The sequence below is a fragment of the Macaca nemestrina genome, chromosome 7 (assembly GCF_043159975.1).
Source record: "Macaca nemestrina isolate mMacNem1 chromosome 7, mMacNem.hap1, whole genome shotgun sequence".
Lineage (NCBI taxonomy): Eukaryota > Metazoa > Chordata > Mammalia > Primates > Cercopithecidae > Macaca > Macaca nemestrina.
The window spans coordinates 138,416,471-138,437,292 of record NC_092131.1 but is presented as its reverse complement, the minus strand read 5'-3'; the positions used below and the strand labels follow the sequence as shown (position 1 = coordinate 138,437,292).

At 38.6% G+C, this 20,822-nt stretch overlaps 1 protein-coding gene and 1 long non-coding RNA gene across 12 annotated transcripts in view; one reads left to right on the top strand and one right to left on the bottom strand.

Moving 5' to 3' along the window:
* LOC105488799 (HECT and RLD domain containing E3 ubiquitin protein ligase family member 1) overlaps positions 1–20,822 on the bottom strand; it is a 223,402-nt gene that overhangs the window by 71,042 nt on the left and 131,538 nt on the right. For 7 of the 11 annotated variants that reach the window (XM_011753240.3, XM_011753230.3, XM_011753281.3 and 4 more), the window contains exons 26-35: positions 19,941–20,006; positions 16,533–16,801; positions 13,966–14,181; positions 12,612–12,732; positions 12,149–12,386; positions 11,801–11,994; positions 10,242–10,397; positions 8,370–8,476; positions 7,426–7,536; positions 4,169–4,345 (exon numbers count right to left, since the gene is read on the bottom strand). In XM_011753240.3, coding sequence (XP_011751542.2) covers positions 4,169–4,345; positions 7,426–7,536; positions 8,370–8,476; positions 10,242–10,397; positions 11,801–11,994; positions 12,149–12,386; positions 12,612–12,732; positions 13,966–14,181; positions 16,533–16,801; positions 19,941–20,006 — 1,655 coding nt within the window. The remainder of the gene's footprint in view (positions 1–4,168; positions 4,346–7,425; positions 7,537–8,369; positions 8,477–10,241; positions 10,398–11,800; positions 11,995–12,148; positions 12,387–12,611; positions 12,733–13,965; positions 14,182–16,532; positions 16,802–19,940; positions 20,007–20,822) is intronic. The other 4 variants (XM_011753288.3, XM_011753296.3, XM_011753305.3 and 1 more) reach the window with 2 other exon arrangements.
* Positions 4,263–20,822, top strand: part of LOC139364454 (uncharacterized) — a 114,714-nt gene continuing 98,154 nt past the window's right edge. The window contains exons 1-2 of the long non-coding RNA XR_011626451.1: positions 4,263–4,394; positions 14,549–14,598. This is a non-coding gene — a long non-coding RNA (uncharacterized lncRNA). The remainder of the gene's footprint in view (positions 4,395–14,548; positions 14,599–20,822) is intronic.

The window sequence follows — 20,822 nt, the reverse complement described above, 5'->3', positions numbered from 1 at the left end:
GTGCAGTGGCTCACACCTGCAATCTCAGCACTTTGGGAGGCTAAGGAGGGAGGACTACTTGAGGCCAGGAGTTTGAGACTACCTTGGGCAAGACAGCAAGAACCCCATCTCTACAAAATATACAAAAACAAACAAACAAGAATAAAAAGGAACTACTCCAGCTATTTTCTTAAGCTGGGCTGCTGCTACTGCTACAGCAGGTTCTCCCCCTGCCACAGTGGACCTTGTAAATGCTAAATTGATTGCTAGAGGTTTGAGTAAACTTAAGATGTGAGAAGAGAGGAAGAAAACTTTTAAAAACAGCTTTGTTTTGTGGCGACTACATCTGGAAGTATGATTTAAAAAAAAAGATGCAAAGGCTGGGCACAGTGGCTCACGCCTGTTATCTCAGCACTTTGGGAGGCCGAGGGGGGCGGATCACTTGAGGTCAGGAGTTCGAGTCCAGCCTGGCCAACATGGTGGAACCTCATCTCTACTAAAAACACAAAAATTAGCGAGGCATGGTGATACGGGCCTCCAGTCTCACCTATTCGGGAGGCTGAGGCAGGAGAATCCCTTGAAACTGGGAGGTGGAGGTTGCAGGGAGTCGAGCTTGTGCCACTACACTCCAGCCTGGGTGACAGAGCTAGACTCTGTCTCAAAAAAAAAAAAAAAAAAAAAAAAATTAAGATGCAAAATGTTACAAACTTGTAACTTCATAAGTGCTAAAGTATCATCCTGATCAGAGAAAGCTCCAAAAGAAAAACATATTAGTGGGACATAACTTACTTGCTTTTTTGTCACCGGTGGGTGGATTGGAATTTAAACTCTATTTTAGAAACAAAACAAGTGTCTATAATTGGTGGGTTTTTGCTATGATTTTTTCCTATTGGAGCCTCTGGGAAAATGGAGATAAAATAAAAGAGAGGCAAGCTCTAGATGGAGATATAGAGATGTGCTTTTAGTTTTAAAAAACATTCAGTGGCCAATGAGTTCTTATAAAATCATATGTCTAACACTTACAGGCTGATGACTTTCTAGCCTAGGTACATATTTTTGAGTGGGTCAATTTGGACTCCAAGATTGACAAGCAAACAGAGCTTAGAAAAGCCTTGTTTACAAGGCTGGACTTAAAACACTATTGTCAGGTCCTACACCATCTAGGGTTTGTTTTTGTTTTTAAGAGATGGGGTCTCCTTCTGTTACTCAAGCTGGCATGCAGTGGTGTAAACAAGAGCTCACAGTGGCTTCAAAATCCTGGGCTCAAGCAATCCTCCAGCCTCTGCCTTCCAAGTACTGGTACTACAGGCACATGCCCCCATAACTGGCTCCGTCTAGATTTAACTGCTGCCCCAAAAAGCTGATGGCTTGGAATCCTGAACTCACACATTCTAATTGCCTGGACCTGACTCTAAGCTAAAACCTGACACTGTGTGCTCTAGGTTATTTCAACCCAAAGTGAGTTGTGCTCAGCTAAAAGCAGGCACGAGCTGAATGAACACAACTCAATATCTGGGACTGTTGTGGATTTGGAACACTCCCCCTCTGTGGGGCCACAAAGTCTGAAAAACATCTTGGATGCTGGCTGGACTGTCCAGGTCTCTTGCAGGTATCCATGAAAAGAGCTTGTTTTCTGGGAGCAATATACTTCCATCCACTCTTTAAGAGATTGTACTCTCAACACCCCCTAGGTGACATCCCAACATGTTAAGCTTTCTAGAATAGTTGCAGTCTGCAACAAGGGACTGATCATTTGACTCTGCATCCCTCACTTTTCTCCTGATAACACATACCAATAAGGCAGTTTATTAAATAAAACTGTTTCCAGAAAGAAACTCATCTTTTCCAGACTGCTCACTGGATAAATGATTAGGATGAAAGACGCAGAAAGTTTTATAAACCTATTTTGAAAAAAATAAACTGTAACTGAAATTTTGTCCTGGCCAATTCCTAACCTTTCTGGTTAAGTTGTATATGCAAATGTTTTTGTATGAAAACTCTTCTTCTTGCATCCAATCCTTCTAGATAAAAGGTCTAAATAAAAATAAAAAATGATTTTTAAAAATTAAAAAATTTAAAGTTGTAATTACTAAATGGGACACTCAATTTCATACAGAGAAAAAACAAAAACTCAAGACTTGGGAAAATATGGAGGAGTAGGGAGGGCATTAATGATCTGTTTTTCAGAACTGTTCCTAAAAGTTCTCTATCTTCTAGGGGGAAAAAAAATCTATTGGGCCAGGTGTGGTGGCTCACACCTGTAATCTCAGCACTTTCGGAAGCCAAGGTCAGGAGTTTGAGATCAGCCTGGCCAACATGGCAAAACCCTGTCTGTACTAAAAATACAAAAAATTAGCCAGGCGTGGTGGCAGGTGCCTGCAGTCCCAGCTACTTGGGAGGCTGAGGCAGGAGAATCGCTTGAACCCGGGAGGCAGAGGTTGCAGTGAGCCAAGATCAGACCACCACTGCACTCCAGCCTGGACGACAGACTGAGACTCCATCTCAACAAAAACAAACAAAAGAAAACAAAACTATTTTGTCTTAAAAGCTGCTGTGAGCACTTTAAATTCAAACTGACTGCTGAGCTTCTCATCAAATTTGTCAAGTCTATCAAAAGACAACAGTGGGTGGCTCCAGTTCCCGCAATTTCCACAGAACACCTCGAGATGTCATCCACACTCTTGAGATAGGAATGATGTCACAGAAAACAAAATCCTTTAAAACTGACTGCTTTCAGATGGTCCCTCTGAAACCAAGACTCAACTTAATTATTCAGACTGAACTGGGAGCACAGAGTGGGAGGCCCTATGGGGGCAGGTGACATTGGTGTCATGTTAACCTGTGCTGCCTATTATATGTTCTGATTAGTGATGCCCTAATAATTATAAACTCTTTTTTTCCAAGGACAATACATATGCCCTAAGGGATTATATTTCTTGTGTGTGCACCTTATCATGATAATACCTCAGTCCTGGACTGGCCAGAGTTGTCCTGTGCTAAAATGATGCCTAATCTACATTTTAAAAGTTAAGACAAAAGCTTAAGAATGAAGCCACATGGCTTTTTAAGATAGACCTGTTGGTTAATGAGATCTGTTGTAACTGGCTAAGTCTAGGACCGTTAAAAGGCATAAGCGAAGTCAATATTACTGGTCTGTCTTATCCTGCTGCATGGGGTCCTATTGATAGTTTTACTGTATATACACTATGCCCAAGAGATAAAGGAGTAGACTGTGCAAAAGGAGGAGTTAACACAACAGAGACTACTATCCTTAGAAATGCCTGCTTGCAATGTTGGCCCTTGGCTGGCATGGGGGAACTTGACTGGTAAACAGTCCCCTATACTGATAAAAATTTTACCCAACTGATACAGGCTGGCTTATTGTATCTAGATTGTACGAACAATATGGTTTATGCTAAATACTAGCTTTCCTTCTGGGAATCTAAAATTTTAGTACATGTCAGGCAGAGGGCACCAATATGAACAGTTCCCTATAAAAACTGTGGGCACTGAATCTCTAACGGGCTTTCCTAGACAAAAACATCACACACGTTGCTTCATTTTCATTGGTAGAGGAAAATGTGTTCTGTGTGACTCCTTATGGGAGGGCTACAGCATGATTTTAAACATCCATTAAAAAAATTTTTTGGGCGGGCGCGGTGGCTCAGGCCTGTAATCCAGCACTTTGGGAGGCCGAGACGGGCGGATCACGAGGTCAGGAGATCGAGACCATCCTGGCTAACATGGTGAAACACCGTCTCTACTAAAGAATACAAAAAACTAGCCGGGCGAGGTGGCGGGCGCCTGTAGTCTCAGCTACTCGGGAGGCTGAGGCAGAAGAATGGCGTAAACCCGGGAGGTGGAGCTTGCAGTGAGCTGAGATCCGGCCACTGCACTCCAGCCTGGGTGACAGAGCCAGACTCCGTCTCAAAAAAACAAACAAACAAACAAACAAAAAAACAAAAAAAAATTTTTTTGAGATAACTTTAGAATTATAAGGGTTACGAAAATAGCACAGAGTTCCTGTATATCCTTCACTTGGTTTCCATTTATATTATCTTACATAATAATAGAACATTTACATATCATGATTTTTTTTTTCAGTCTTTCTACACATTTATTATAAGAACCTGGGGGAAAAAAGGACTAAAAGACAAAATGCTAAAAATTACTTAGATTTTCTACATACCTTCCACTGATAGCACCCAGAAGTTACTCCTGTAGATGCCAATCCATATCCTTTCCCTCCACTGCCATGAGTTAAAATCTGTCCGTTCTCCACTAGGCAACACTGAGCTTTCTCTGGGTCAAAGGATACTTCTTGGATAGGAAGATTCTCATCTTCTTCTTCCAACTCGCCCTGCTTCTACCAGAAAAGAAGCTGGGTCAGTATTTTGGAGTAACCCACATCTCAGGTAAGATACATTCTGAGGCTCCTTGGTTTTATTCCACAAATATTTATTATGTATCTACTATGAATCAGTTACTGTGCAGGCCTACAGGAACACAATGATAAATAGAGCATGGTCCCTTCCCATAAAGAGCTTAAGGTCACTAGTGGACAGAAGACAAATACATAATGCTAGTATTACAGTGGGAGAATAACCAAAATTACATAATAGGTATAGTAGAAACATAAAAGTGTGTCTAACCACGCTTGAGAAGGACAAGGTAATGTTCAAAAGGAGGTGACTTCTAAGTTGAGTCCTGAATGATGAGAAGGCAGTAAGCAGCTGGTCAAAGGAGAGAGGCATTTTAAGAGGCAGTGTGTACAGCATGTTCCAAGGCAGAGAGGTACAACAGAGTTCAGTGATTTAAAGACAAGCAGTATGTAATGACTGGAAGACGAAACTGGCTGAAAACAAGTCCAGAGAGAGAAGAAGAAATCAAATCACGGAAAACCTTGTGTGTCCTTGTTTGAATTTTACTCTACTGACATTAGGGAAGCCCATACAGAATGATGTATATAGGAGATCTCTGATCACATCTGTGCTTTATAAATATCATTTTACCAAGGGTATATAGGATGAAGGCAGAGAGACTGACTAATCAGCTGCAAGTTCAGGTAAGAAATCGTAAGGGGGCCCGGTGTGGTGGCTCACGCCTGTAATCCCAGCACTTCGAGAGGCAAAAGCGGAAAGAGCACAAGGTCAGGAGTTTGAGATCAGCCTGGTCAATAAGGTGAAACCCTGTCTCTACTAAAAATACAAAAATTAGTCAAGTGTGGTAGTGGATACCTGTAATCCTAGCTACTCAGGAGGCTGAGACAGAAGAATCACTTGAACCCAGAAGGTAGAGGTTGCAGTGAGCCGAGATCGTGCCACTGCACTCCAGCCTGGGTGACAGAGCAAGACTCTGTCTCAAAAAAAAAAAAAAAAAAAAAAAAAATTGTGAGGGCCTGAATTCATTCATTCAATGTGCATTTATTAAGCATCTATTCTCTGCCAGGTATCTCAGGTCCTCCATAATCAGCAGGGTATTAGGTCTCTGCTCTCATAGAACTTATTTTGGAAGAGAGAGAGAAAAAAAAAAAATAAGATCATACAAAGATTAAGTGATATGTTGAAATTAAAGCAGGTGACATGACAAACAGTGTGTGGCAACTCTCTAGATTGATTAGGGAAGGACTCTCTGAGGATGCAATAATTGAGACCTGAATGACAAGAAATTTCTAAGAAACATCTAGAGGTAATAGCCAGTTTAAAGCCCTAAGGAATGAGCAGGATTACTGTATTCAAGAAATACAAGAAGAAGAAGGCAAGTTGCTTAGACTATAGTGAGCAAAGGGGAGAGGACAAAGAACCCTAGATATTATCCCAAGAATGATGAGAAACCATTGGAGTATTTTAAGCAGGGGACCACCATGCTCTGATTTACAATTTTAAAAAATCATTCTGGACCCTGTGTAGAGAATGGACTTTAGGGCATAACAATGGAAGCAGAGAGAACAGTTAGGAGGTTACTGCATAGTTCAGGCCAGAGACGATAATGGCTAGGAATAGGGTGATGACAGAAGAGATGAGGAGGTAGGCAAATTCAAGTTACATTTTAAAGACAAGCCAACAGAATCTAGAGATTGTATGGATGGAGAAATGGGGGTGAGGAATCAAGATGACTCCTAGGTTTTTCACTTGAGTAACTCACTAGGAGGCCGGGAAAGCCTGGGGGAAGAAACAGAATGTGATTAAACTAAGGGCGCCATTTTTGACATACTGAGTATGAGATGCCTATTAGACATTTAAGTGATAAGACTAGTAGAAGATGGGGATATAAGTGTAGAATTCAGGAGAAATGCCAGAACTTGAATTTAAAACTTGGGAATCAAGTCTTAAATGAGTCTGAATAACATTTCTTTGAGAAGAAATGGGGATTAATGAGTCTGAATAAGAAATGGGCATATGAGTCTGAATAAGGTGTCTTTGAGAAGGAATGGGGATTAACCCAACACGTAGATTGAATAGAAGAAGAAGAACTTATAAAGGAAAATGAGAACAGCTCATTCCATCAAAGTAGAAGGAGAACCAGGAAAAGTGTGGAATCATAAAAACCAAGATAGGAATTAAGTTAAATGGAGAGATGAATTCACAAGCTATAAATCAATGGAGGCTAGTGACTACATGCATGGGGACATTAGGATAATCTAAAATTCCCAGGAACTTGGGTTTGGGAAACTAGGTGAATGGTGGTGCTTTCGATCAGAAATGGGACAAAAAAAGGGGCGGGGGGAAGGGTTTGAGGGGGAGACACCCAGGCTAGCATTTAAGTTTGGAAGACACTGCAGAGTGATTTTTTAAAACCATAAATCAAAGCATCAACATGCTTTGATTGGTCCCCTGCTTTGGATATGGATGAGACTGCTGGAAAAGCTAAGGATCAAACTCTGTGGGACACCAACATTTTGGGATGAAGGCAAGGTAAAAGTGGCACCAAAAAAGAGTTGCTTTCAAAAGGAATCAGGATTGGCAGAGAATATAAGGAGATCCAGGAGAAAGCGCTTTGAAAATAACAGAAGGCTAGAGTTTCCAGAAGTAAAGTAAGAAGTGGAAAAAAAAAGGATACACTATATTTAGCAACAAACACTTATTTTGTTGTTTAATTTTGCATTTTGATAGAAGATAAATGGTCGGGTTGAAGAGATAAGAAGAAAGTGACTGAAACAAAGTGACTGAAACATGCAGATTACTCTTCTAAGAAGCTTAGTAGTGCAGGACAAGGGAGAAGACAGAGAAGGCTTCACAGATAAAAATGTGATTCAGGAGAGGAGAAATGAGTTAAGCATGGTTATAAGCTGAGGGGAGGGAATCAGTGGAGAGGGAGACAGAATACTGAGAGAGGAGATGGAATAAATGATAGAACAAGGTGCCTTAGAGGAACAGGCATTCAAAGACAAATGACAGAATATTCACTTATGCTGTTGAGAAACACCTTTTAGGAAAAACCAATTACCTGTAGTTTTATTTGTTGTTCTTTTTCCTTTATCTGAATAGCATGTTTGGCCTGAGCAATGGGTGTCTCCCACATACAATCGGATAGAAGGGAAAATAAGCGCTCAACAATCTATTTTATTGAAGAAAAAAGGATAAAATTTGTAAAAAGTACTTTAAGTATTTTTAGAAAAGCTGTATCATGTTAACTGTAATATTAAGTCACATGCGAAGTTTGATTATACCAGTGTTCAACAGCTACTTTTAGTGGTTATAAGTTAAATATCACTTTTTAGAAGTAGTAACCCATTAGAAGCCAGGCACAGTGGCTCACGCCTGTAATCCCAAGCACTTTGGGAAGCTGAGGCGGGTGGATCGCCTGAGGTTGGGAGTTTGAGACCAGCCAGGCCAACATGGTGAAATCCCATCTCTACTAAAAGTACAAAAATTAGCCAGGCATGGTAGCATGTGCCTGTAGTCCCAGCTACTTGGAGGCTGAGGCAGGAGAATCACTTGAACCCAGGAGGCGGAGGCTGAAGTGAGCTGAGATCGCGCCACTGCACCCATTCCAGGCTGGGCGATAGAGCAAGACTCCATCTCAAAAAAAAAAGAAATATTAACTCATAAGAAAGTGGGTCCCATTTTGCCTTACTATTTAGACCTCTAGTTAGGACAAACACTCTCACATATTTCCTCCTATAGAGGTCCAAACCTAGTAAGAAATTCCAGATTTTTCTTTCCTTCTGAGCTTGCAGAGTATTCTCTATCCCTCTACTTCTCACACCCCATAACTTATTTTTTGCTCTCTCCTTGGGGGTGAAATAACAAAGAAAGCAGTCCTAAACGTAAACGTTATGCTATTGAATAAAAGACACATTTACAACTGAAGAGACTGTTAAGTACAGATTTGGGTGAATCATTTTGCAAATATGGAAAACATCTTCTAATAACTTTAAAAATAAAAACCTGGGCCATTTGATCATCTTCTACACCAGATTCACAAGCTGGCAGCACAGCTTCAAGGACATGAAGTGCAAGGAGCCTTGTTCTTAAGTTACCAACCAGAGGAATACCTGGAGGGGAAAAGACATTTTCTTATTATCAATGTGACTTAAATTCAAAGTTAAAATGAACTTCTGGGAAAAAAATTCCTGAGGCTGCTCAACATTTATGGGTGGAACAAACTTGATTTCAAACTATTATCACAAGAATTCTGGATCCATCCTGTACCCATGAATGTGTAGGAATACATTCATGTTTATGTCTCAGTTTTTCTGTATACATAATGGAAAAAGCATTGTAAAAAAGTATCTGTGCCAGATACTATGCTATGCTACCCTTTTCACACACATATATTCTATTAATCCTCACAAACTGAACTACAGCCCCATTTTACTGTTGAGAAAAATGAGGCTCAGAAAAGTTATGTAACTTGACCAAAGCCACACAAGTTCATAGAGGTAGAGTTTTAAACAGGTCTGTTAATCTCCAAAGCTCATGCTTATTATTCCCTCTCATTGCCTATCACCGTCCATGCACTGACTGTCTCACAGGGATTGTTAGGGTTAACGGGCAGTAAAGAGATTGTACTTTTCTAAAGTAAGCCAAGGGCCGGGCATGGTGACCTATGCCTGTAATCTCAGCACTTTGGGAGGCTGAAGCGGGCAGATCACTTAAGGCTAGGAGTTCAAGACCAGCCTGGCCAACATGGCGAAACCCTGCCTTTACTAAAAATACAAAAATTAGCTGGGAGTGGTGGTGCATGCCTGCGATCCCAGCTACTTTGGAGGCTGAGGCGGGAGGATCGCTTGAGCCCAGAAGTGAGAGGTTGCAGTGAGTTGAGATCACACCACTACACTCCAGCCTGGGCAACACAGAGCGCCTCTGTCTCAAAATAAGAAAAAATAAATAAATAAATGAAGTAATCCAAGGTAGAAAATAGGATATTGATACATAAATATGTAATTAAAAATACATATAACTGTAATAAGATCAGTTGAAAATAAATGAATATCTGTTTTTTCTTTATCTTCTTAAAACTTAATATTAGCCTTACCTTATTAAAGGAAAAAAAAAGGAGCAGTTGTAAGTTATACTAATTAAGAAAAAAAGTATATTGAGTATGTAAACATACAAAATACCATGTGCCATAGAAGATTTACATTATGTTTTGGAATACTTAAAACAGACTAGAGATTATGAAAAGTTCTGGAAATGGATGCCAGTGATTGTTGTATAATATTGTGAGTAAGCTTAATGTCACTAAATTGTACATTTAAATGATTAAAATGGTAAATTTTATGTTATGTACATTTTACCACAATTTTAGCAAAAGAGAACAGGAAAGGACTGACTGTAATCTATGTAAGCAGACCTTTTAGGGTAAGGACCAGGGATTAAGCTTATTCTATAGAACTGTGATAAATATCAAACAATCAAAAGTCACAATCAAGGCAACAGAAACCACAACATGTTAAGAGAGACTGTACAAATTCAGATCTGCATCCTGATAATCCAAGAAGCAAGGTCAGAATCTGTGCTAAAATATCATATTAAACAGGATGTTCTCTCCTTACTCTTAGTTTTGTAATCTGAACAAAGAGGATGAAGTTCTCTAGATAAATTCCATGATCTTCTCCAGAGCTACATTATTTATTTTCTACCAATTTTTACTTCTGAAATTAGAGTTTTCTTTTGATCAAATAGGTACACAGAAAATAAGAAAGAAAAGTCTTCAAAGCAAGGTTACTCATAGAGTGTTGCTAAAGTCTGGCATTATCTTAATAAAACACAAGTAATATCTACAAATATTCTAAGACAAAGGCAAAGGACATATACCTGAAGAACATTTCTGAGACGCTATATTTAGAAGCACTTCTGTCCACTTTGGGGAAGCCATTTTTGACTGAATCGCTTTTGAAGATACAACTCTGCGAAGAAAAACTAAAAAATCCCCTAGATGGAGTTCGGCTGCGTGTTGTTTCCTAAGAGCAGCTACAGTGAAGAGACAAGTTTAAGTTACAACCAAGAGCCAACAAGAAATAGTCTTATATCACATAATTTACATGGAAACCACAGTAAGCACAAATCTAACTCAAAATCTTAGATTGTCAGCTACTGAATTCTGAAAACTTAAAGAACAGAATGGAGAAAGGTCAGAAAATAAAGCCTAAACGTGAAACATCTTTTACATCTCTGTAGAATGAAAATGAATATGCTATGATTATGATGACTAAGTAAAATAAAGAATTATTGGTGACTAGAGAACAGAACAGCCTAGGAAGAAGTCGAGCTCCTCCTAATTATAATCCAGTTCCCAAGTATCAGGCCAGGCGCAATGGCTCACAACTGTAATCCCAGCACTTTGGGAGGTTGAGGCCGGCGGATCACTTGAGATCAGGAGTTCAAGACCAGCCTGGCCAATATAGCAAAACCCTGTCTCTAATAAAAATACAAAAATTAGCTGGGTGTGGTGGCACATGCTTGCAGCCCCAGCTACTCGGGTGGCTGAGGCAGGACAATCGCTTGAATCTGGCAGGCAGAGGCTGCAGTGAGCCCAGATCACGGCACTGCACTCTAGCCTGGGTGACAGGGTGAGACTGTCTCAAAAAAAAACCAAAAAAAACCCAGAAAACAAACAGATACCAAAACCCTTGGTGCTGGGGGAATTTTTGTTTTTTTGTTTTTTTGTTTTTTTTTGAGACAGGGTCCTGCTCTGTCATCCAGGCTAAAGTGCAGTGGTGTGATATCAGCTCACTGCAACCTCCACCTTCTGGGTTCAAGCGATTCTCGTGCTTTGGCCTCCCGAGTAGCTGGCACTACAGGCATGGGTCACCATGCCAGGCTCATTTTTTTTTTTTAGTAGAGATGGGGTTCCACCATGTTGCCCAGGTTGACCTTGAACTCCTGGGCTCAAGCAATCCACCCGCCTCGGCCTCCCAAAATGTTGGGATTACAGGTATGAGCCAGTGCACCTGGCCTGGGGGAAAATTTAGGTCAGGACTTAGGTTAGAGATGGCTTGTCAGGATCAAGGTTAGAGATGGCTTGTCAGGAACAAACGATAAGAAAATATCTGAGTTTCCCCCTAGGCAAAATACAACCTGGGGAAAATCAGTCATCTAAAATCTAGGTCTCAGAGCCCAGACAGCCAAGGAAAGGTTGAACCTAGAGAATGGGCAGTATGGTCACAACATCAGGGGTAACAGACTCTAAGGAGAGGATGTTTGGTCAGAAGCTCATCTAAACCATATATATGTGAAGAGAAAAGGGATTTGTAAATAAACAAATAAAAATCCCGTCATAGTTCTTAAGAGTAACTCTACATTCTAATCATATGCACACAATGGGGATTTAATAAATGCTTGTAAGTAAAGACAGAGAAAGAGGCTTACATTACCTCTGAAATCTTTCTTCTCAGTTTCTCCACTGGAGTCAACTTTTTTTTCTTCTTCTTCACCCTCTTCTTGCTCCCCTTCTCCAAAAGAGGCCATATGAAGTACACCAGTTTGGGACAATAAATTCTTCAACTGACTACAGAGTAGATCCAACAAGGATTGAACTACTTTGGGACTCAGTTTATCTGCATAGGTCCTACGTGAAATAAAAGAAAAAAATAAGCGGCAAAAACACAGAAGGGCAAACATAGTACTTAAATACATAAAGCAGAATAGAGGGAAAGGGGGGATTCTAAAATGGAGGAAGACCAGGCCTCATACAGTTCTACAAAGACATCTACCATACTTACCCAGTAGTGATGGCTAGAATCTGGAGCAACCTTGTACTGGCCACTTTCAAAGCTGTGCTAAGCTGGGAAACACCCGTCTTTGGCAACAACTGCAGGGGCTGTCCTAGCATGGTGTCTGTGCCACACAACTGTGACAATACGTTTAGCAGACCAGTGGAAATTGCCAAAGAAACATCTACTGGTTGATAATGAACACTTAGGGCAAAAACCGTAACCAGAAGGAGACGTTGCTGGGCTTCTAAAAGACAAAGAGACAGTTAAGAATCTTCCTTTCAGTAAACAAAATATTAAAATGAATCATTTTCTAAAATATTAATAACATGAAACACTATTTTTAATTATTTATTCTTTACCTATAGGTTTATCTACTAACGTTAAACACAAAACATAGAACGTAACTAGTACCATAACCTCAGGGTAAAATGTAACCTACACTGCGTATTTGCAGGGACAGTTTACTTACCAATGTGATGCTTGTTTGCTTGCAGGGCTCTTTCCAGGGTAGCAGACAACTGTTGATAAATTTTATGCACAGCTACCTGGATTTCAATCTGAATATTTCTTTTAGCTGCTCTGATCCCATCCTGAATTACACATAAAGATTTACTTTTTCTATTAGCAACAATAATACCTGCTTGCAAAAAGAAGTAATAACATTTTATTTCTAGTCTATGCTAGAGCCTTATGATGGTTTTTAATTATTTACTATATTTCACTATATAAAAGTATATAATAATTTTTTTTTTCTTTTTTGAGGCAGGGTCTCACTGTATCACCCATGCTGGGGTGCAGTGGTGCAATCCTGGCTCACTGCAATTTCCACCTCCCAGGCTCAAGCAATCCTCCCATCTCAGCCTCCCAAGTAGCTGGGACTACAGGCACATACCACCACACTCGGCTAATTTTTTGTATTTTCTGTAGAGACAGGGGTTAGCCATATTGTCCAGGCTGGTCTTAAACTCCTGAGCTCAAGCAATCCAACAGCCTCGGCCTCCCAAAGGGTTGGGATTACAGGTGTGAGCCACCATGCCCAGCCTCCAAATTTAATTTTAAATGCTTGATAATTCTTGAGTCTGCATAATCTTTTTTTTTTTTTTTTTTTTTTTTTTTGAGATGGAGTCTCGCTCTGTTGCCCAGGCTGGAGTGTAGTGACGCAATCTTGGCTCACTGCAACCTCCACCTCGCGGGTTCAAGCAATTCTCCCTGCCTCAGCCTCCTGCGTAGCTCAGATTACAGGCACCTGCCACCACGCCCAGCTAATTTTTTGCATTTTTAGTAGAGACGAGGTTTCGCCATGTTGGCCAGGCTGGTCCTGAACTCCTGACCTCAGGTGATCCGACCACCTCAGCCTCCCAAAGTGCTAGGATTACAGGTGTGACCCATTGCACCCAGCCGAGTCTGTATAATCTTTCTATTTCCTCACAAAGCAGTTTTTCCTGCCTAAATATGAAAGACATATTAACACTTTTTTTTCCCTAAGTTATCAAAGGAATCACACAAACGAGGTAAATGATCAAATCTAAAATGTAAGCTCTTGAAACCCATCCTCCCAAACTCCAATCCCTATCCTATGGATCCATTCCCATCCAAACTGGATAATAAAACTGAGCCAGCAAATAATCTACAATAGTACAATAGTACCATGGCTCACCTAATCTCAACCACAATATTTAGGAAATGAAACCAATGAGCTATCTTAAAAATTTAAAGTCTTTGTATTTTTAAACTAAATTATAAATACCAAAAAGCTTCACATTATTAAAGTGGCTTTGTAAAATGACAGTTAAAATCTGTATATACTGCAAGGTGTCACCTACCTGATAGTGATGCAATCGACCACTTTCTCCCTTGGATCCTGTGTGTCCAACAGTGCCTAAACCAAAACACCCTGCTAGGAACTGCAGCCTCACAGATGTGAGTAGTGTGGATGACTGGAAGCCTGAACTCAACCTGCTTCCTGCCAGTGAGATGCTACCTTTTTCTTCCATCCCAGACAATAGAACGAGGATCTGATGAAGTGCCTCTAAACGAAGCTTGAGGAAAAAAACATATTTTAGAGTTCTTCATTGAACTCAGACTCAAAGAAACTCTGGATGCCAAAGACAGTATTTTTAACACTTAGAAAATTCTGACATTTCATATGAATCTATTCTACGATAAACATTTATTTTATTATTACTTTTTATGAAGATATTTCTAAAAATTCTATAAACATACTTCAGAATAAAAAAGGTTAGAGTACAATAGGAAAAGTAGTAGCTTTGGATGTAGGAGACATAGTTTCAAGGACAGACTCTTTTATCTTACTGTGTGGCCTTGGGAAAGTCTCTTAACTTACTGAATTTGTTTCCTCATATATAAAATAAGACTAATAATACCTTATCTAATCTATTCACACAGCTACTGTGAAGCTCATAAGGAGATGTACGTGAAGGTTTCAAAACTATAAGGTAGCACTGCTATTGCTTTCTTAATTAAGTTTACATAGAATGAATACTCTTCAGCCTAGGAATGAGAAATACTTCTGAACTATTTATCTGTGGTTTTCTTGAACTTCTGCCCCTATTTTCCCTAGGAAGACACTCCCCATCACTGTAGCTGATCAGCTTATCCTTCTTCTTCTAAAACATTATTTTGAAATAATTTTAAATATACAGAAAAGTTGTAAAGTTGTAAAGATGGCACAGAGAGTTCTTGTATTAACATTGGTATAATACTATTGGTATAATACTATTAACTAAACCTAAAGTAAAACAGTATTAGTTAAAATACTTTGTTTGGATTTTAGTTTTTCCATAATGTTCATTTCCTGTTCCAGGAGCTAATCCTATATACTGCATTGCATTTAGTTGCCATGACTTTTCAGTCTCTCCTACCCTGTGACAGATTCTGTCTTTCCTTATTTTTCACAACCTTGACACTCTGGAAGAGCTGTTCAGGTATTTTGTACATGTCCCCAAATTTTGGGTTGTCTGATTTTTTTTCTCATGATTACACGGGAATTATGGATTTGGGGGAAGAATACCACATAAAGTGTTCTCATCATACTATATCAAGGGTACACGATTTCAACATGCACACATCACCAATACTGGTGATGCTAATCTTTATTTTTTTTATTTTTTTGAGATGGAGTTTCACTCTTGTCCAGGCTGGAGTGCAGTGGCACGATCTCGGCTCACAGCAACCTCTGCCTCCTGGGTTCAAGTTATTCTCCCACCTCAGCCTCCCAAGTAGCTGGGATTACAGGTGTCTGCCACCACACCCAGCTAATTTTTGTATTTTTAGCAGAGACAGGGTTTCACTATGTTGACCAGGCTGGTCTCAAACTCCTGACCTCAGGTGATCCACCCATCTCAGCCTCCCAAAGTGCTGGGATTACAGGCGTGAGCCATCGTGCCCAGCCAATCTTAATCATTTAGTTAAGGCGATACCTGCCAGGTTTCTGCAATGTAAAGTTACAATTTTATCTCCTTCCCATAGCCTATTTGTTAGAAGCAAGCCACTAAGTCCAGCCCACCCTCAAGGAGCAAAGAATTAATCTCCACTTCCCGCAGGGAGAACTATGAAAGAATTGTGGACATGTTAAAACCACAATAATTAATAAATATTTGGGGGGAGAAACTTTAAGGCTATGCAAACATCTCATGTCTCTTTCAAGTTTTGCTTACTCATTTTAGCATTCATTAGTGGGACTTGATTGCAGCAATTATTTCTGTGAGGTTCTAATCTAAAGCAGGTGTCTAATTTAAACTGAGACAAATGGGTCAAAAATGAAGGCTCAGGGCCAGGAGCGGTGGCTCAGGAGGCCTGTAATCTCAGTACTTTGGGAGGCCAAGGCAAGTGGATCACCTGAGGTCAGGAGATCGAGACCAGCCTGGTCACGGTGGTGAAACTTCATCTCTACTAATAATACAAAAAATTTAGCCAAGCATGGTAGCACACACCTATAATCTCTGCTACTCGGGAGGCTGAGGTAAGATAATCGCTTGAACCCGGGAGGCAGAGGTTCCAGTTAGCCAAGATCTCGCCATTGCACTATAGCCTGGGCAACAAGAGCTAAACTCCATCTCCAAAAAAAAGAAAAAAAAAAACGGCTCTGATGACCTATTGTCATCAACCAGTCTCACCCTAGTTTCTAGGAGACATGTGAAGACTTCTGAGTATACTGTTCTGAAAGATGACAATTTTAAAATGCACTTTTGTCTAGTTCAAACAAAATAATGTGCTGTTCTAGTTAAGAAAGTTATGTTTAAAAGCTCAGGTAGAGGAAAGGTGAAGGCAAGAAATAGAAGAAAAAGAAAGTTTTTCCCTAGAACTATACATTCAATGGTTCAGTTTAAGCTTCCAGAGCTCTCATAAGGAGTAAATATCAAAGACTTACTTCTGCCCTTAACTGCTGCTGTTCCATTGCAATGATGGAGGCCTGGGGACTTGTAGACATACTTTCCTCTGGCTCTTTAAAACCTGGGGCATTCCCCACATCTCCACTCACAAAGCTTACAACATTTTCAATCAAAGTGTGAACTCCCAAAGACTTGGTAAGATCAAAATCAGACTCAAAGGAATAGGAGGAGTTGCATAACCAGTCTCTGCTATGTTTCAGGCGAGCCCAAGAGTCACTCAGGGATTCCAACTGACTGTGCATAGGACCTATATACAAACAAAATAAACATATATCAACAGCAATCAAGTGGAGCATAGATTCTGAAACTAGATAAGGCTGAGTGCTGCTACCATAACCAACTGGTGAAAAATGGATACTCATGTTTGAATACACGCATGCATTAAGTGATTCTGAGCAAAATGCTTTGGTAAAAACAACAAACAAACAAAAATTACAGCAATGTAAGAAAATAAAGGGAAAGCCCTGTTTGATGTACCAGTGTCTCTGTAAGCGCTTTAGCAACACGCTGCCACAAGAAAAAGAAAGGCAGAAGCTGTTCTCAAAATGCTTAGCTTAAAATGCTCTGCAGTATTAAACCAGATCATCATTTATGAACAAAAAGGAACTAGGCACTTAAGACACTGCTGGTAAGACCTACTCAAAACAGAAAGATTTCATCTAATTCAACACTATTATTACAAAGAGCAAGTTAAGACTGAACAAAGTCTCTACATATCTGCAATGAAACATTACCAAAAAATGAATATAGAAGGGCAAGTAAACTTCCACAAAAAGGAGACACAAACATCACCCTTTGGGTTTCACTAATATAAGGAACATTCTCACTGACTGTGTCATGTGCATATTTACTGCAGGTTGTGAAACTCCTATATAGAGGAAGCAAAGTTTCACAGACAAGAATATATGAGATTTACTGTAAAATGATACCTATATAAAACTATCAAGTGGCATCAAAATAGTTGCTAAATATAATACCATTAGACTTGCCAGTGGGTATTTTTTAAGCTAAAATATTTACATTAGACAGCAAAATGTTAACATGTTTGAATACAAGGGCAACTGTCCAAGTCATATGTCAATATTAGCTTTAAATAAATATATAAATGTCCAATTCTTACAAATCTTTATAATTTAACTGATCTCAGGTACATGAATTTGATTAACTACAATCCTTTTGTTCATGACATCCTCTCATCATTGGTCCATGCATGGCCCAATTTTGAAATCACATATTTATAATAAATATCTGTGAACACAAGAACTAGAAAACTAACAGACAGTAACTTCCATCTATTTACTCCTCCTCCAGCCCATCTCTTGCTACCTAAAGTTTTATTATCCTAAAGCCTGGGTTTGTTATTTCCTTGTTTTTATTGTTTTAATGTATTCCTGAGATGAATAATGGTTTTAGTTGTCACTGACTTTTAAAAGAGTATCATTTTATATCAACTTTTTGGACATACTCTTTTCATTCAATATAATATTGTTAACATTCATCCATATTACTATGTGTAACCATGGTTCATTTATTTGATTGCTGTATAATATCCTATTATGTGAATATACTAAATTTCTCAATTAGGAAACCATCTTAAGGCACCCAATTAAATATGCATGATACAAATTATATCAGTTATATAACTAGATAGAAAAGTTTGGGAAGGTAACTACTTAAACACTAATGCCCACAGAGAAAACAAACTAACACAATATTCAATGTATAATCTTATTTTTGAATTACTATACTGGTGTCAAACCCTAGGACTTCAAAATTCATAACAGGGAGCTAATATTATAAAGTAACTATCAAATAATTTATATTTATCCTAGTAAAATAATGTAGAATGGCAAGGAATATATGGTTTATCTGCCTTCTGTGTTTTAGTAAGAATTATTAAGATTAAAAAAGCCTTAATTTTCACCACTGCACTTCCATCTGGGTGACAGGGTGAGACCCTGCCTCCAAAGAAAAAAACCTTCATTTTCAGTCTTGCTGAACATGAAAAATAACAACCTAGCAACCAATTTCCCCAAATTGTAGAGCTGAATATTCTTTCATGTAACACAGAAAAGACTGAAAATCCAAAGAATAATATCACAGATGCATAATGCATTATGTTGAAAATATTTAAAGAATAAAGCAGAGACTAATGCACAAAATACATATATTCTTTTTTCATTTCCTTAAAGCACCTCAAATTCAGAATCTGTATTTAGCCTTAACTTACAAATGACAGCTTCTGACTCCTCACATTGAACTTGTTTTCTGGGGGGTGTTTTTTATTTTTAATAATAAAATTTCAGAATAAAAGGTTCTTCTAGTTACTAATACTTATAAATTACTTTTCAAAATGAATACAAAATGTGCAAGGAACTAGTATTAGAACTGCAGAAGAAAAAGAGACCTTAAAGATTATTTAGTCCAATTTTCACAATTGAGGAAACAGGCACAAAAAAATTGGTTTGTCAAATAATGACATTAATTCCTTAATTTTATGGGAGGTAGTCTTACATATTCATTATTAACCAACTCACAAATCACTGAAGGAAATTTCAATTGCCTTCCTATATAAAGGTTCACTCATGAATCTACCAATACTGAACTGTCTTCATATAAACCAAAATATTCTATGGAATGGCTGACGAAGCCCAAAATTAAATCCTCTGCAATTTAAAGCAGGGGTCCGCAAACTTTTCCTGTAAAGGGCCAGATAGTAAGTATTTTAGGCTTTGCAGACCATAAGGTCTCTGTCACAACTACACAACTCTGCTGTTGTAGTATGAAAGCAACCACTTAAACAAATGAGTGTGGCTGTGTTCCAATAAAACCTGATAAACAAAAATAGGTGCTAGGCCAGTCTTGGCTTCCCAGCTGTAGTACGCTGAGCCCTAACAGATGAAATAAACCCAAATGTAACTTAGTATAAATAAAATATTAAGAACAGGAAACACACTATACACAAGCATCAGGATAAATAATTTCCAACAAAATATTTAGTTTGACATTAAAAATACTTGAAACACAAAAACTTGTAATTTGGAAATGGGAGATGAAAGAACTTAAATTTTTTTTAAAGTATAATAATCTGATAACTTTGGTTTGCTCTGTACTATCTGAATATAGAAAATATTATATCTGAAAGGGGTATTAAAAGCTTCTACATAACAATTAAGACTAAGCCCAAATCTTGGTATTATTTCAGAATCACCTATTATATAAAGAAAATGCAAAATCCAACAAAAAATTTTTGAGATTGTTTACTTGTCCTTACAAGTTTGGTTTTTAAATGGAATTTTCAAAATGAACATGGCAGAGCTGCAATACATACTTTATAAACCATAAAATATGTAGGCAAGCTAAAAGGGGAAAAAAATTAAACATGCCATCATGTACTTGCTTGAAGCTCTTCTTTTTTCTGGGGCTCAACTGGCCAAAAAGGAGTAAATACACTACCACACAAGAATCAGAAAACAAAAGGAGAAATTTGATACAGGAGAGAAACATTTACATTTAATTTTCTTTATATCATCTAATTTGAAATGCACAGACAAAACAGCATTTTGCGCATACATGTTATACCATGAAACACACATGTTGATAAATGTTTCCAGTATTATTTTAGCAATAAAACCCTAACAAAATATTTAAAGACCTAGGGGTGAAAATCAAACCACACAGTATTTTAACTAATAAGATTTCTGATGTTGCTTCTTAAGTTGCTGCTTTGATACCCCACAACTTTTCACTGTATCATCTTCAGCTTAAATATGAAAACTAAAATCAAGTATCTGCAAAAAGGTACTGTCTTTCTGTGAACAATCAGCTTAGTTTTGTACAACCACAGCAAATCTTTTAAGATTTATCAAAGTACCAAATTACTAACATATTTTTACAGGTTTCATCAAGAATTTTATCAGGCTGTTATGAAAATTAAATGAGTTATTATAATATTTGTGAAGGGCTTAGAATAATGCCCATATAGTAAGTAGTTTATAAATGTTTACTAAATACGAATTTCATATTGCCTGAGGTGCTAAGCAGAAGAAATGTTTCATCTACCTCTTTTACAAGCAAATTTAGCTGGCCGGGCACAGTGGCTCACACCTGTAATCCTAGCACTTCGGGAGACCAAGGCGGGGGGATCAAGACCAGTTGAACCAGGAGTTCAAGACCAGCCTGGCCAACATAGTGAAACCTCAACTCTACTAAAAATACAAAACGTAGCTGGGCATAGTGGCGTGTGCCTGTAATCCCAGCTACTCGGA